At 30.3% G+C, this 18,820-nt stretch overlaps 1 protein-coding gene across 2 annotated transcripts in view; it reads left to right on the forward strand.

The window, feature by feature from the left end:
• VGlut (Vesicular glutamate transporter) overlaps positions 1–14,637 on the forward strand; it is a 62,444-nt gene extending 47,807 nt beyond the window's left edge. For both annotated transcript variants that reach the window (XM_067768135.1, XM_067768136.1), the window contains exon 10: positions 233–14,637. In XM_067768135.1, the coding sequence (XP_067624236.1) occupies positions 233–523 (291 nt within the window). In that variant the 3' untranslated portion in view covers positions 524–14,637. The remainder of the gene's footprint in view (positions 1–232) is intronic.
• Positions 14,638–18,820: the final 4,183 nt, after the last annotated feature.

Here is an 18,820-nt window from a genome sequence, read left to right on the forward strand (position 1 = left end):
TTGAACTAAATCGAGAACTAACATGCGATAGCGACATTAAATACACAAAATTATTATTAAGTTTCACGTTCTTACATTCCATACAAAATATGCATTTTTACATAACAAAAGATACATTAAATTTTTCTTGTCAATTTTTTGCGCACGAATTGTCTCTTAATGCATTTTCCATTATGTATATTTCTTGTATGCTTATCTTCTTCTATATTTTCTTTGCTGCTTATGAAAAAAGGGTGCCCCACCACAATATACCGAACAGAGTCAAATGCAACAAACGAATGCCATCAATTATGGTGCGACTGGTCACGTGGCCAACAATCCCTTCGCCGCCATGGCTGGTACAATACCAGAGGAGAGCGCCATGCCTGAACCCACAGCTGATGTCAGCGCATATGGGGTATATGATTATGCGCAACAACAACAACAACAACCACAAATGCCAACCTACGACCAACAATACACACAGCCAACGTATCAGCAACAACAACAACCAAATTACCAACAAACCTATCAACCACAGTAGAAGCAATTGGCAGTGAATTGAGGTAGCAGGGGGAAGTAGCTCAAATGTATTTATTAAAAAAATATAATAAAAATTAAATAATAATTTATATAAACTAAAGATAAATATTACGAAAAGTTGGCAGTTAAAAACAAACAAAAAAAATATTTTCTCAAAGAAAAAAATTCATTCAAAAATAAGCCAAATATATATAACTTGTTGAAATTTACCTAAATTAATCCGTTGAAAAATAAAAATTAACTATTTTTGTGTTTAGTTTTAAACTTAAGAAAACAAATTACGGCAACCAAAGTACGAAACAATGCATACGAGTAACAATTCAAAAGCCATGCTTATAAAAATGTATAAACTTGCAAAAAATAATGAAATTATAAACAATTTAAATTATAAAAAATATTAAGTTTAAAAGTATAGATATGACACAATTCTTAAAAAAAGCAGGAACGTATATTAAAATTTATTATTTTAAGAGTTTTTACAAAAAAATTATATAAGTGTTAAAACCTATATTTAATACATACATATATTTAATTATAAATGTATTATGTCATCATGATTAAAATTTTACAGCAACTTTTTTGTTAAGTCAGTTAATGCGCATATCAAGCCAGAAAATGATTTTAATAATAGGGGAGTTTCTGATTTTGTGTAAATGGTCAAGCATTATTGCATTTGCAAGCTGTTGTAGCATATTTACACAATTTACACATTTGCCACGTCATTTCAAATACGCAACATCAAAGACTGTAGTAGTAGAGTTCAGGATTTTGTGCAAATGGTCTAGCATCTTTGCACTGCCAACTTCCGCAGCATATCTTTCACAGTACATTAACAAAATACACTGCTATGCATTTGCTACGTCATTGCAAAAATGCAACATCAAAAATCGTAGCTTTTTTCCAATAATGAATAGCAAATCATCAACTGTCAAACAAAACAAAAAGTGCAAAGAAAAAATTTAAAAAGGAAAAAGGTGCTCACGATCCGTTGCTTACATTTGCTATAACGACGTTTCCAAATTTAAATGCATACAATTCTGAACATCTTTAGTATATTTTTTTTTAACATAGGATAGCAAATCAAAAACTATCAATACTAAACAAAATCTGAAAAGAAAAAATTTTAAATGACAAAAGTAGTTCACCATCCTGAGCTTATATTTGCGATTGCAACGTTTCCAATATCAAATGCACAAAACTTTGAACTGCCTTTATTTGTTTTATTTTTACAATTTTATTTATTTGATTTTTCTTATTAAAACAAAAATTTAAAGATTCCTCGTGCAGCTTAGTACTACATTCAAATAGTCAGCTGACTTTTAATTTTGATATTCAAAAAAGACTTATTGTCAGCTCTGTGCGATTAATTGACTACTGAAAATTACAATCAAAATTTTGATTAATCAAAATTAATCTTTACTCGAAAAATCACATTTTAGATTAGAAAAAAATTAATTGTGAATAGTCTTTTTAATTAATCATTGGATGGATAAAGTGATTAATCACATTATTGCACTATGTATTTGATTTATCAAAATATGGATAAAGTTATGTATTAATCACATTATTGTACTTACTATGTGATTAGTCACGGTATGGATAAAGTGATTAATCATATTATTGCACTTTCTTTACTTTGCCCATTCTGTTGCTTGAACACTTTTTTTCATTTCGTTCATTTTAAACAATTTAAGTTTAACAATTTGTTTTCAATGTCAACTTTTCATGGAAGTATTTCAGAAAAACTAACAATTTTTGATTAAGCAGTCAAATTTAATTCAGTCAAAGATATTACGCAAGTATGATTGCTTTTGATTTATTTTCAATAATCGACTAATTGATTAACTGAAAAATTACTTACACAATTTAGTCGACTAATTGAAAAACGGCGCTACTTATTTTATTTTATATTCTTTTGTTTTGCTTTTTCATCATTTGATTTGCTGGAATGCCCTCGCTGAACGCATGTTTGAACAGATGTTTGGCAGCGAACATACACACAAACTGTTTTTTATTTTAGAAAAGTATAATTTTAGTTAAAATTTTATTAATTATATCAAAAAGTCAGCAACTATTTTTTTTTTAAAGCAGAACGTAAAATAATAGTTCAAAGTTTAATTGCAAGTAAGTAATCTTTCAATCGAGTTATTCGTTGCTGATTCATAGCTGTGTAAACTATAATGCTATGATTTTTTACCGCATTTAAGCAATTTGCCACGCCTCACGAAGATTTCTATCCTAAAAAAAAAAAAAGTTACCTTCTTAATATTTTCAGTTAAAAATATTTTGTGAAAAGAACACAGTCTCACAGGAGATCTATGAGGAATCAGCAAGACGTCACTATTTTCAGAAAAGTCGACTCCAATAGATTCCTTCATTTAACATCGAAATTAAAACTGTTTTTCCGAATCAAACTTTAAAAAGTTCCAGAAAAATCACGACATTTCGATCCCTAGTCTCTGACCGGGAAATTAGAATATTATTTATTACCGATTTTTAAATGTTATCTCACTTTCCTTTTTCAGAGACGGCACTGTTTTAGACATCTTTATGATCCATGCGCAAAGTCAAGCACAGTGTAATTCGAGACTTTATCACTTACGACAATTACTTTTTTTTTAAAACCGACAAAGGTCGGCAAAAAATTGGCTTAAGCGATTAATATCATTATCATAACGAATAATATCCTCTTTTCATGCTTCACTTCCACTAAATTTTTCCTATGTTGCTTATGATCTCTATTTAAACACGAAATCTTCTTGAAAGTACTGATAATGAAATTCCCAACATGTGCAGCTTCTGGTTTTGTCCTATAAACTTAAATAACGTCAATTGTCAACCTCACTTATCCGTGGCGAATCGTGTTTCTTAAGTTTCAATGAGGTCATATTAAATCGTTCCCGAGATGGTTGTACCTTAATGGCCCTCGGGAAGTGTCTTTATCAATACAACAACAGGTGATAGAATAAAAATCTTCATATTTTAAGAAAAAAACATTTCTTTGCCAATTTAAACATCGAACATATTTTATTATAGCCAAAAATTTTCACATATAAGATTCAAAGAAAATTCTGTAAATTGGTTTATACGGTTTCATTCAAAAATACTACCTCCTACTTTATAAACACTTAGTTTTTGTCGTATAGCAGAATAATTTTTGAAACATCCAACTGTATATGTAGCGCAAAAAAAGAATGGTGTCGCTCAAACAAAGATGCGGTGCTAAAATTCTTTAATTAATATTTTATAAAAATATTTATCGTTAAATATCTCATGCAGCATCGTTCCAGCCATAATAATTTAACTTGTTAACGTTTAACTTTTAATACAAACATTTTTTATTTCCAAAATAGTTATCTTTATTTACGAAATTTATTACATCTTCTACCTCATACATAAATTTTTAGTGTGTTAAAAAATTATATACATACCTACAAACATACATATTTATGACTATGTGTAGTAAGTTTTTCTGTAAATAAGCCAACAAGCATAATTACGATATAAAATACGTTGACTAAAAATCATAAAATTTGTCAACAATTTAACGTTGAATACATTACCGGCCAGTTACCTACTTACTGAAAAATATAAGTAAAAAAATTTAAAATTATACACAAACATACAAATTCAATAATTTAGCATAAACCATTAAAAATATCAAATTGCTTTGACGTAGTGCAAAGCAAGAGTCTGTACAAAATGTTACTGTGCAATGAGATTACCTAGTTAAAAGCCGGAATTTGCGTGTCAATAAATATTTTGAGTTAATGCAGATGTTATTGTTGTATAAAAACATTTTTTTATTAAGGAAGTTATTAACTGATTGCAGTTTTCGTTATTGTAAATCATAAAACTGCAAATTTATTGTTTACAATTTTTTGGATAACATCAGCTTTACAGCAATATATAAATTTATTATTATATGTCAATAAAGAAGACTTAAAATGTTATATTTTTTATTCCATAACATAAAATACCTTTAATACATAAATGGAGTTCAGTATTTTGTGCAAATGTTCTAAAATCATTGCATTGCAAACTGCCGTAGCATAGCCGTTGAATAGCAAAACATCAACTGTCAAAACGAAACAAAAAGTGAAAATTAAAAATGTTTTAATGAAAAAAGTTGCTCACGATCCGTAGCTTATATTCGCTATAGCAACGTTTCCAATATCAAATACACAAAATTCTGAACTCCCTACAACATTTTTTCACTCTCTGAAAGAAAAAGACTGGTAAAATCAACCGAAATATGGGTCAATTCAACCGAAATTTCTGTCAATTTGTATCCATCGCAACAAGATGTTGAATCAACTGCGCACAAATCGTTGATTCGTAATTGACCGTTTTAGTAGTCAAATGAACAAAAAGAGTTGTTGCGACAGCTTTGTACGAAAGTACCTATGTTGCGACATTTGCAAGGCAGATGAGTTTTCATTGAGATCTTTTCATGGCAGAAATACACTCGGAGTGCTTGCAGAACAGTGCCGAGGGGCGACCCCGCTTAGAAAATTTTCTTCTAATTTAAAAACCTTATTTCTAAAATTTGTATGTTGCTTTGCCCGGGGTGTGAACCCAGGGTCTTCGGTGTGTTCGGCGGAGCACGCTAGCATCACACCGCGGCGGCCGCTATATACATCCGTAAATATGTGCATACATATAGTACACAGCATACATAAGTACAAAGTAGAGAACGCAGTGAGCGTAAAATTCTTTTTGAAATTTGTTCATGTTTAGACAGTTGATCGCCGTTGAAATGACTTGTAATATCAGTTGTGTTAACAGAAAAATCAAACAGATTTGTTGATTTTACTAGCACCATTTCTTTCAGTGCTCAATTTACTAGTAGATAAATTTCAAACTTTTTAATATTCTCATACTAAATTTGGTAATTTATCAAACCCACGTAATTTGGCCCTTAGTTCAAATATTATTTTACTGCCAAAAGCAATTTTTATAGCAGCCACTCATTTCAACTCGAAATTTTTTTGTTAATATTACAAAATATTCGCATTGCAACGTAAATGCATAAAACAACTTGCTTCTTGTTGCAAATATTGAAAAAAAGTTCGTTCTAACACAAATATCATAAACACTAAATTACAAAAGTGCACTAAATATTTAATATTAATAATGTTTATGTAAACGTTTTTATGATTTCAACATTAACATAGAAAAACTAATGAAATGTTTTTTATTATTACCGTTAATGATATTCTCAGTGTAAATAAATGTGAATTAAAAATACTAAACTATAAGAATTGTATAGTAAAAATTATAAAGAAAAGAAACAAATATATATTCAAAACAAAAATAATACAATTTTAAAGAATTGCATAAAAAAGTTACTGTTAAACCCAAATATATATTGAAAATGTTAAATGATGTTAGAAAAGACGAAAATACTAGGATAAAGACTACATTGTAAAATATTGTAAATTTCAAAGTTAATATTAATATTAATTAAAAATAGTTTTGTGTTTGAAATATTTTTTAATTTGATTATTTTTAGCTGTTATGAAAAGTTATTAAATTAAGTTTTCTTCTGTCTCATGATTTACCGACCTTTATGTTTTTGTGCCGACTTATAAGCCAAACCTTTTGATTTGGACTATATAAAAAAAAAAAAAAAAAAAAAAACAAAAAAACAACACCTACAATATGCAATGTCAAAAATATAACAGGGAACTCAGGATTTTGTCCAAATGGTGTAGTATCATAGCATTTTCAAACTGGTGTACTGTTTTTATACGAAATCCTAACAAATTATACGGCTATGCATTTGCTACGCCATGGCAAATACGCAGCATCAGAAACCATAGTTTATTTTTTCAACATTGAAAAGCAAATCTGCAACTCTCAATACAAAACAAGGCTAGGTTCAATAAGGACTAGTTTGGCAGCTTAAATTGAGGTTATGTTGCGAATAGAGTGGCAGTAAAAGGATGCAGTCGAATGGAGTGGAATGAAGAACAGCAGAAAGAGCAGTGTTGCATTGCATCAAAATACCTTCAATATTTGTATCAATGTAGAAAAAATAACTCAATACTTAAACATAAGCAAACATTTGCTTTTAATTACTCAGACTAAGGTGTCCTAAATGCTTTATATTCCAAAGTTATCACATTTTATGTCCGCTGAACATCAATAAATGTAAGTTCATGTGCCTCTCTCGGAGATTTTGCCAGCAGCCTCTTACGTAATTGATAATTTTTGTCTTGTGTCAGTAAATTATCACGATGGAAGCTAAACTTAGTTTCAACCTTCATATTATGACTACTGCCAATAAGACTAGATGTGTTCTATCATTCGTGAAGAGATGGTGTAAAGAATTTAGTGGCTCTTATGTATCCAAAGCCCTTTTTAGCACATTAGTTAGATCGATACTAGAATACGGATCAATAGTCTGGAATCTGCGATATCAAGTTCATGCAGATAGGCTTGAGTCAATACAGAAGCAATTTTTACTTTTTTCTTTAAGGAATTTTCATTGGGACTCTGCGTATAATCTTCCACCTTATACTAGTCGGTTAAAGCTTATCAATCTTCCAACTCTCGCTAGTCGTAGAGAAATGCTAGGCGTATTATTTATGGACTAGGCGTATATGAATGGACTAATTTCTAGCCCCTTTCTTTTGAACTAATTAAACATCAATGTCACATCACGAGCGACAAGACATTACAAACCTCTTCTTTTGAGGCAGTGCAGAACTAATTTCGAATTAAATGAACATTTTCGGTGTTTGTGTCATGATTTCAACTCTCATTCGAATTCATTTAATATGACGGATTCACTTTTTACTATAAGGAAAACTATCCTAACCTATCTTAACTCGTAACAAAATAAAAAAAAAAAAAAAAAATAAAAATCTTTATATGCTAAAAGCGTTAACTTATTTAAAAATTTACTATATGTATAATTTTCAACTGGTATGTATATAATACTCACCTGATGATTTTTATTCTGTAGCTGAGCAGTTTTAGATCTCGACGCTTAACAAACCTCCGCCTATGAACAACTCTGCAAAAACAAAAACAAATCCGTGCATCGTGCGGATGCGCCCCTCGTGTCGGTTGGGTGGGCTTTGGAGGGTATTAATCCGTTAGGTTTATTACTTACTTACTTCATTGGCGCTTAACCGTCTAAACGGTTATGGTCGTCCAACAAAGCGCGCCAGTCGCTCCGCCAACCGGCGCCAATTGGTCACACCAAGGGAGTTTAAATCGTTTTCCACCTGGTCCTTCCAACGGAGTGAGGGCCGCCCTCTACCTCTGCTTCCATAGGCTGGTTCCGATAGAAACACTTTCTTGGCCGCAGCATCATCTTTCATGGCCTAGCCAGCGCAGCCGCTGCATTTTAATTCGCTGGACTATGTTGATGTCTGCGTATAGCTCGTACAGCTCATCATTAAATCTTCTTCGGTACTCGCCATCGCCAACGCGTAGAGGTCCATAAATCTTTCGAAGAACTTTTCTCTCGAACACTCCCAAAGCCGCTTCATCTGCTGTTGTCATGGTCCATGCTTCTGCTCCATATAGCAGGACGGATACGATAAGTGACTTGTAGAGTATGATTTTCGTTCGCCGAGAGAGGACTTTACTTTTCAATTGCCTACCTAGTCCAAAGTAGCATTTATTGGCAATATTGATTCTTCGCTGGATTTCAGTGCTGATGTTGTTGCTAGTGTTGATGCTGGTTCCCAAGTAAACGAAGTCTTTTACTATTTCGAAATTATGGCTGCCAACAGTAGCGTGGTTGCCAAGGCGCATATGCGCTGACTCTTTGCTCGATGACAGCAGGTACTTCGTTTTGTCCTCATTCACCATCAAACCCATCTTTACCGCTTCTTTTTCCAGTTTGGAGTAAGCAGAGCTAATAGCGCGGGTGTTTTGGCCGATGATATCAATGTCATCAGCATATGCCAGTAATTGCACGCTTTTACAGTATATTGTTCCAGTGCGGTTAAGTTCTGAAGCTAGTATAATTTTCTCCAGCATCATATTAAAGAAATCGCATGATAGGGGGTCACCCTGTCTGAAACGTCGTTTAGTTTCGAACGGCTCGGAGAGGTCTTTCCCAATTCTGATTATTAATATTTACAAATTAAACTTGCATTTCATTCAAGATTTTTGTAATATGGCCATTAGTGCTGTTTGTGTGTGTGCTAATGTTTAGCGATCAGCTGTTAGTGGCGCTACTAGTTAAGGTTTACAATGATAAAGACCTCACATAGACTGAATGTGTCCATAGTATTACCAGAATTTGTTTGACGTCCAAAGGAAGAACGCCAATCAGGTGCCAGGACTTATGTTATAGAATAACTCCGTCTTGTTGGCGAAAACTAGAAGTTTTCTTAAACCAAGCTTAATTGCTGCCTCGAGATCTGGCGACTCTGCCGCCCAATCGGATTGGGACATCTATCGTCGATTAAGTGAGTGTTGCACGCTCCTTTGCCAACTCATCGGCCTTTTCGTTGCCTTGTATCCCTTTATAACCGGTCCGGCTGAGCGAATACAAAACAAAATGTTAAAAGAAAAATATAAACTCTGAACTTTCTCAATAAATTTCGAGGAAAAAAAAATTTTTTCTTATTTTCATAACAGCAATTTTTGACAAATTCGACGAAAATTCGGAATCAGCTCCCCGAAATATATAAAAGTACTTGGGGCTAGTCCCAGAGACTTACCTCTTTTTGTGTGCCGGCGTTATTGCTATGTTTTATGCTGTTATTTGTAGCCGTTGAGATGGCCCTAGTATACCAGAAATATGTTTTTTAACAAAAAACATTGTTTATAATTTGGGGTTTTTCGGAGATTAAGCCGGCACAGCAACAAAATGAATTTTTCTTAATTTAATATATAATATTTATTAATGCATCCACTATCTCTAAAAGCAAGTCGGTCCGTTTTATATTTTGACTCGGTTACTAATGCATTAAAATTTTGATCTTTTGCGCCTTTGACCTCAGATAATTCTTCTTCTATCTTTCTGTGTTTTCCTATCTTTCTTTTTTCCATTTTTTTCGCAAAGTTTATTTTTCCCTGCATTACTTGTATCGTTTCATGGACTCTCTTTTATAGGTTTTAATTTACGCTAAAAGTTTTCTAAATAAATTATTATATTTATTTTTCCCCCCTTTTTGTATAAATAATTTGTAGTTAAAATCATCTATAAATATTACAAGTAAATTTAAAAATAAACACAATTTTGTAAGAAATGTGAACATTTTCTAACTAAAAGAGTCAATTCTTAATCAAGTAATTTGTACAGCGCAGAAAAATATTTTAAGTCATTAGTAAATACTCCGAAATACATAAATACATATTAATATCTAAATATTTTAAGACTATAAGGAAATCTGAATTTAAATGTATATAACAACATATTTATTAACAAAATTCCCAAATTCAGTAGCTTAGAATTAAGAGAAAGTGACCAGTAAAATCAAAGTGAAATAAACAGTTATAAGAAAAAGAAAAAAAGGTATAAAATAGAAAGGGAAAAGCAGCAAAAAAAATTTTTAATATTAAAGAAAAAAAGGCGAACTATAACTTAAATAATATTAAATGGAATAAGATAAATGTATTAAAAAAGTAATAAAATAAAATAGTTAAATTAAAAAAGTATTTAAAAATGTAATGAATGATTAAAACGAAATAATATTAATTAAATAATGGAATATAGTGAAAAAATTATTATTTTAATAAAAACAAAAAACGGGGATAAAAAAAAGAAATTTGAAGAACTAAAATTGAAAAACCTTTTAAAATACTAAAGTAATAAATACAAAAGAAGCCTTAATAACAAAACTTAATTATTTTTAATTTCGAAATTTTTTGAAAAAAAAAACTATGTAAATTATTAATAATTTACAGATTTTAGATTTTTGAAAAAATCGAATTTTGTGAGAATCGAAAAATTTTAAATTATTTATTTAGAAGTTTATTAAAATTTGTAATTTTAGCATTTTTGCTTTCGATAAAAATTTAAATTTTTTGAAAATCAAAAATCTAAAAATTATATATTAAAAAGTTTATTAAATTTTGAGGATAATTCATTTGAATTTTTATATACTATATTTGAAAGCAACAAAAAAATGTAATAAACCTAAAATTAAGAAAAATACAACATAATAAAAAAGCAAACAAAACAAAAAAATAGCAAAATGAAAAGCTATAAAAAACAAACAAGGCACAAAATAAATATAGAATGGATTAGAAAAATCCGAATAATATAAGACTCAAATAAAGATGAAGTATAACAAAATAAGAAAAACCAATAAAAGTAAAGAAATTTGAGCTCCAAAATATAAACTTAAGTAATAATACAAAAAGTAATAGCAAATAAATTTGGTAAAATTTAAAAACTTAGAAGAGTAAAAATTCGAAAATATAAAAGTAAAACTAAAAAAAAAAAAAATAAGAAGAAAAAATTAAATAAAATAGAGAAAATTAAATTAGAAAAACCAAATGAAATGAAATTAAGTTAAAAAATTTAGGCGAAGAAAAAAAAAATAACTAAAAAATTATGAAATAAAAGCCGATTGAAAAATAAAAAAGAAATATAAAAAAATAAAAATATTGAAAAAATAGTAAAAATAAAATAAATAAATAAAATAAAAACATTGAAATTAAATTGATAGGTATATAAGAACATATAAACAGAAGAATGAAAAAGTAATGAAAAAATAAATAAAATATAGGCAAAAAATTTTAAAAAAGATAAAGAAAAGCTAAAAGTAAATAAACCATATAAAATAACGAACATTTAGTTAGAGATGGCGAAATAAGACCAAAATTAACTAAAATAAAGAAAACGAAACAACTTTTCATAAAAAATTATAACATTAAAAAGGCAACTGAACAAAAAGAAATACAAAATCAAAAATAACTAAAAAAGCCCATTAGTGAAATAATAGGGAAAAGAAATTAATTTTAAAAGTTGAAAAGCAATTATAAAAAAATATAAAATTAAAAGAAGAATAACATTAAACAAATGCAAAAAATGGATTTAAATATTTTAGACAATAAAAAATTAACAAGATAATGAAAAATAAAATAAAATCTAAAATTAAAATAAAAATTCGAAAAGCTTTATAAAATGCAATATAAAAAAATAAAAATAAAAAAATAGACAAAAGTTTATAAACTAAAATGAAATAAAATAAAATTATATACATAAAAATTTCGCTAAAACAGCTTGAAATTGTTAATTTTTACGCATAGCATAGTTACGATTGGTGTTCAAAAAATATATATACATAGATAATAATACATAAGTACTTGTTATATACATCAATACATAATTTTATGGTATGATAAATAGACAATATAGTAAAATAAATTTCATATATAATAAAAAATAAATAAATATAGTGCAATACTATAAAATTACTGAATGCACTGCTTGTGGAAGCGACAATAATTCATTATTAGCTTAGAAATTTGCAATAACAAAAAAAGTAAATTATTAAAATTAAAATAGTTTAGAATGTTTTTAATTGAAAATGTAAATATGGTAAAAGTTAGTATAATATTTTTTTTTTTTTTTGAGAATGCTGGAAAATTAATTGCGCTTCAAAAAATCTTGTTGGCATTTTGTTAAAAGCTGTTGGGCCAAAAAATTGGTTAAGGAACTAAAAACTGATAAACGGAGTTAAAATAAATTTCCAAAAATCTGTGTAAAACAAAGGAAAACTTTAATTTTGAGTCGGGGTTGGTGTAATATGGAATTAATAGAATCTAACTAACCTACGCAACTGCTATTAAAAGGGCAATAAAAATAGTATTTATGGAAATAAAAAATATTTAGTGAATAAAGTGTAAAATACTGAACGATTAGATGGCAACATCCGGTTGCAGAGAGTCACGCGCTATAGACGAGCGCTTCAATTATTGAGAGCTACACACTCTCAAGGCTGTGTTGACAATAAATACGAGTAGTTTGAAAATTTTTAGGTTATGTATATTTGTAAATTGTATATAAGTAAATGGACATCATTCATATGTGTATAAAAATAATACATTTAGCTAAATTTTATTTACGAAGAGCTTGAGTAACAAATTTAGTAAAAGATTTTATAGCGTTATTTAATTTATATGATAGATGTTAATTTAATTGTATGAAAAGTTAGTTAAGCTTATAAGGTATTTCATTTTTGATTTTATTTTTTTTTTATTTTAGAAATAAATTAAGAAACATCATAAAAGGTATATATAATGAACACTATGCGAAAAAAAGGATTAAAGATACATAGGAATGTTGTAAATAGTACGAACGAAATGATCATTAAATGCTTTTGTGAATATTTTTAAGTCCAAAAATGTTATAAATATTCATATTAGCTTAAATACTTAATGCACATTTTTAAGATATATATAAGATAATTATAATAATAAAATAATAATGATAAAAGAGGGTAGAATAGAAATTTGAAATGAAAAAATTTAAACAAAAAAAATAAAACAACAAGTGAAACTAGCAAACTAAAATCAACATATTAATTTAAAAAAAATGACAACATAAAGAAACTAGATAAAGCATGATATAACAAAGTGGTGCATGTAAAAAATCGTTTGTGGAAATGAATTTGATCTGGCGTATTTAAAAAACCAGCTGAGTGGAACTCAGTTTGTTGAAAAAATGAAAAGGAGCACAACGCAAATTGGAAGAGTAGCTCGGCCTAAAATCTCTTCAAAGTTTATCGTGCCTAACATTTATTTTATGTTTTGTTGAATGGACTCTAACACTCTATTTCGGCTGAATGTTACAAGATGCGTTATATAATTTTATTTTTATTTTTAAAAAATGGATGCCTTAGAGTTTTGTTACAGAACGCCCTATCCCAGACTTTTTCTCGATAATTCCTGGTCATAGAATTCGTTTAGAGATCTCTCTATCCCAGAATTGTTTCCATTAATGCCCTATCTCAATCTAAAACGTACAGAACTTATGCGAGGATAGCGCGTTTTTGAAAATATTTAAATTAAAGATACTGTGGCGAATATTAGAATCAGTATGCTGTTAGTAAATAATCACAACAACGAAAACAGCAAGCAGCCACACTTGTACAAGGCAACGAAGAATATTCCATACATATAACCAGCAGCTTGAGGCAGAGATATTATTTCACATACATGTATGTAGCCGGCAGCTAAGGGCATAAGTTGTTACTGACACATACACACGTACATATATGGCTAGAAGGAAAGCATAAACTACAGATATACAACCAATATAAATGTAAATGACCAAGCATGAGATACAACTGTTCTAGAAGGCATGTGTGTGAAACGTCTAGACCTAAAGGGAAATGGGCGAACGAGGCAACCGAGAGTATAAAAGCAGCGCAAGCTGAGGAATCAGGAATCAGTTTCATTTAAATACGCTATTAGTGAAGTATAATTGTGAAGTACTCCCAAATTGTATAAATAAAGACTATTTTGCAATACTGAATATAGGAGTTATTTATTCAAGAGTTCAGCGATTCGAACGCTAGCAGAAGGTGTATTATTATCGGAATCCCACAAAATTTGTTACAATACGTATAGCATTTCAACCAAATTCTGAAATATTACATTATTCATTAAAATTAAATCTTTCAAAAAATTGAATGATGTAAGGCGGTTTTCACAGTAGAAGACTTTTCGAAGCGGGAGCCGAGTTAAATAGTTATTCCGCTCTGCAGGCGCTTTCTAAAGCTAGCACGAATAAAGTACAGAAAGCACAAAAAGTATATTATCATTTTAATTAAATATAATTTTACTACTTATAAATAATTTTTACTTTTAAATGTATACTAAACACATACTCATTTCTAGACTCGTAGATGGAATTATTAGTCAAATTTTCCTCGATGATGATATGACTTCCATGTATAATTTTACAATTTGCCTGCTCAAAAAAAAAGAAAGTTAAAAATAAAAAGATATTTATAAATATTGAGTTTTTATTATTGTTTACGCGCACATAAATGTAAAATATTGTATAAATTATATAGCCCACCACACAAGCTTCCTGCAGTAATAGTTAGTTAAGGCAAAATAAAGAGAGTTTGAAATAAAAAATAAATATTGATTAAATCAATTTAAAGAAAAAATGAAAAAAAAAAACAGCAATTCGAATAAATAAAAGGAAAATAAACTTCCTGTGATATTAGTAAATCACTTTAAAATTAGAATTGCAAAAAAAAAATATTCGGTTAATATACAAAATGATTAATGCCAATGCCAAACAATTAATTAGAAGAAGATACTTATCGATTTTCAATTAATATTACCGATAAATTAATTTTTTAGTTAACATAGCAAAAATAACACTGGACCAAAACTAAATAGGAAAGATTATCAAAGTATAAAAAAACGACATGAAATTTAAAGCAATGTTTAATATAATGAATGACATAACAACTAAATCGGTGTTTCAGCCGTTAATACTAAATAATGCTGATGTTCAAAATAGCGGCTAATCCGGTTGAATTAATATGTCAGACTACAGCTGAAACATTTCAGACCAGCGCCCGTTTTATGTTTTACGATCCGTGATCAAAACTTATCACAAATAGTACTCAGAAGATCTATTTTTATTTTAATTTTTGAAAATAGTTAGACAGATGAATATTTGTTGTTTGAGTAAAACTGGTTTTCAGTCACTGATCGTAAAGCGTAATACGGGAGCACATATTTTTGAATAGACCTGTGTTGTTGATTGAGCCTATAATTTATTGTGATACATACATATAATAGTGGATCATTAGAACTGCGTAACTAAGACTAACCTCGACAAAAGATTAGCCGTAGTAGTCCACTGCTGGTGGCTGGCTTAAAGGCGCGTCACGTAAGCAGTTTTTCATATATGTAGATGCGTTTAACTCAATCTCAATACTCATAATGCGTAGATTGTACGTATTTTTATGGAGAACGGTAGATTGAGCGACACTGGCGCCATCTGACATGAAAAAAGAGGCAACTTGCAACTCTTGTTGTAAGCAAAACATAAAAAGGAGAATTTGATATTTGCTTTGGCTAAGGGTGCTGGCACACTTTGCATGTGTAATTATTCTTCCCACTCGTTGGTAACTTTTGTAATATTTTTCGAAATTAAAAGATGCAATATAACAAATGAATAAATATGTTAGCAAGTATTTTTATTGTATGGTGAGAACGTTTATAACAGTGCTTCGCGAAATAAACTTCAAATGCCATGTTTGAAATTCCTTCACATTTATAAACGCAACATTTTGGTTGATTGTGGAATTGTGGTTTGTACTGGAATGCATAAGCTTGTGTTAAATGCATCTATATGAAAAATTTCATTGTGCCGCGGCCTTTAATGAAACGGTAGTCCGGCGGGTCCTCACACGGTTAAAAAGTTGAGCGTAAATTTTAAATTATTCAGCGGTCTAAGAAATTTTTCAAACCATTTTATACTAAATTAGAAACTTCTCAATTTACTTATTCAATTTAAAGCTCAATTGACCCAAACAATTGTTGATATTAGAGAAATATTACGAAATTTGCACACGGCGTTGACTAGAACATCTTTCTGAATTTTACTTCTTGAATAATATTATGAAGTTTGGTGCTACCGATGGAGTAAGGGTGTCAATTAATTTAAAGAGATTTGCCGTCTTTATATGTAAGTAATTGCTTGAAAATAAATTTAGTTTCTTTATCATTTCAATTAGTGTTAAATATTGTCATCGTGGTAGTTAGCACAAATACGCTGTTTTTTTTTTGTACATGTATATACATATGCTCTTAAACTTTATATGTGCGTAGCTTTATCTACCTATGAAGTTGTTGCACAAAAAATTACAAGTGCTTAATTTCTGTATGCGATATACTCAGTTGCAACTGAAATGTGTCTCTCTATTTTATATCTACACTAAGCTTTCGCGTGTGTGTGTTCACGATTCCTCGTAACCGATTCAGCCGCGGTTCAGTCAAACCCGTTTTGTGGCGAGTTATTTACTACTGCCGCGAGTCTTCATATAGCCGGTAGATGGGTGTCCCAAACATTATCTAAGTGATGATAAGCTATTTTTTACCCGAAAATGTAGATGTATACATATGTAAAACAATCACGGCTATTATACAAACAAAAAATGCACTTTTTGATTTGGTAGCGCAAAATTTAGAAATCTATGTATATATGTTTATCTGTATATCATAAGAAGATACTCTTTATATTTTTACGAAACATTATCCTTCAAAGTTAAAAAATATATTTATATGTATGGTAAATTTATGTAAAAGGATTCCCTTTCTGGCAAGTACCCGCCCATCGCAATTACTTTTAAGCAAAGAAAAGTATCACGTAAAAAATTATGTGAGTTGTTTTCCCAAAAGTATTATACCCTAGATAGGAGGAGTAAAGAGAAGACCTGTAAAATAATGATCAAAAATGATAATCAGCATGTTAGTTAAGTTAAAATCTGGGTAAAGGTTTTGAAACTCCCATTTTAAATATTCGGGCGGCTCGTGTCTGTAGTGTTTGGATATTAACAAAATGTAACTTTAGAAATTTAAATCTGAGTGAGTTAACGCCACAGGCGTTAAAAGATCAGCAATTTTTTTTTAAGTACGTCTATCTCAAAAACTAGCACCAATCTGAAGAATTGATAGATAAGGGTCGAACTTAGTGTCATAAAACTTCGAAACCTTTGTCCAAAAGTTAAAAACTGACTAAATGCAAATTTTTATGAAGAGATCAAATCGTTTTTGAGTATCATGCAAAATATGGCCTTTACATTTTTTTTAAATTGTTTCCTTATTATTAAGAATTCATGAGCTCAACACCGGCTTAAAATAATTGAATGTTCAATTATTATATTTTTCAAAGAGAAACTGAAAATAATGAAAGAAACATTTACAGGCATATTGCGATGGTACCATTTCGAAAACCGCCAAGTAATCATCATCAGGCAATTAAGTAGTGTTACCAAAGGTTTCACCGAAATTGGAACCACGAATCACACGGTGAAACTGCAGTTGCCTTAACCATTAGGCTATTCTGCTTGTATTCGTTTCCTTGCTTAATTCAGTTTATCTCATTTCTACACTAACAACAGAATTGAGACATTCTGTCTCTATTAATTCGCCTGCTATGTAGATTTGTTTAATATTTTAAGAAATATTTTTCGTTATATTGGGGTATCCAACATAAATAATAAACTTTTTTTTCGTTAAAAATAAGTAGTATTTTGAGCTATTAATTTCCGATTTAACGGAATAACCAACAATATATAGTAGAACATATAATTTTTCGGTGTAAGTGCACACTTTTTCCATACTAGCTATTAGCAAAAATCTAATTTTGTTTAGTTATGATGTGCCTTTTCAAAGTTCACTCCTACTCTGTAACCCCTTATTTTGCGAAACCTCTATTTCTCCTTGTATATCTATATCACATCCCCCTGCTTCCCTCTTGACCCTCCCTCTTAGTTTTCCCCTCCTCTGCCTCTGCCTTCCCTATGCCTAAAGATCTTCCGCCCCTTTCGATTTACTTCTTATTTTGTCTGCCCGCTTCTTAACATTTCCTCTCCCTCTCACACGATAAATACTTTTCATCGAATAAAGCGGCTTCTAACCAATTTCCTTGGAAGAAGGACTTACTTGGATATTTTGAAATATTTTCAGGAAGCTCAATTCTCCACTGCTATTCTCTTCAACTCTTCCCCACCCCTCTATTATCCACTCCTACTCTTCGAGAGAAAAGTTATTCGAAAGATTTACTGACCTCTACGCATTGGCGATGACGAGTACCAAAGAAGATTTAATGACGAGCTTTACGAGCTTGACGCAGACATACCCATAGTCCATGGCTAGGCCATGTTATGCGAATGAAAGAAAGAAAAGAAAGGCTAAGAAATTACTATAATCGGAACCCGCCTATGGTAGTAGAGGAGGGCGGTGGCCCCACACCGCTAGAAGGGCCAGGTTGAAAACTATTTAAAGTCCCTTGGTGTGACCAATTGGCGCATACGGTCAAGCGGCAATTAAGTGAGTTAGTACTATCTTCAAATTTCTCCTCCTTCTCTGCCAAATTTTCTCATACCTAACTTTCCCTCCTTTTCTCCCGATTTCTCCGTTCTTTTGTAAACTCTGTCTACCTCCTTTGCTCTACATCTCTCTATACCTACTCTCTCCCTATCCATTCACCTCCATTTCACCTTCCCAGTAACCTTTTAATTCTCCCCTACCCATACAGGAGAAATGGCCCTCTGTCCCCGTCCATACTTTGCCTCTTCCTCTTCCGCACTCTCTTTCGCTTTCGAAGTTGGACAAGTGTATC

Source organism: Eurosta solidaginis, chromosome 2 (genome assembly GCF_040869045.1).
Source record: "Eurosta solidaginis isolate ZX-2024a chromosome 2, ASM4086904v1, whole genome shotgun sequence".
NCBI classification, from domain to species: domain Eukaryota; kingdom Metazoa; phylum Arthropoda; class Insecta; order Diptera; family Tephritidae; genus Eurosta; species Eurosta solidaginis.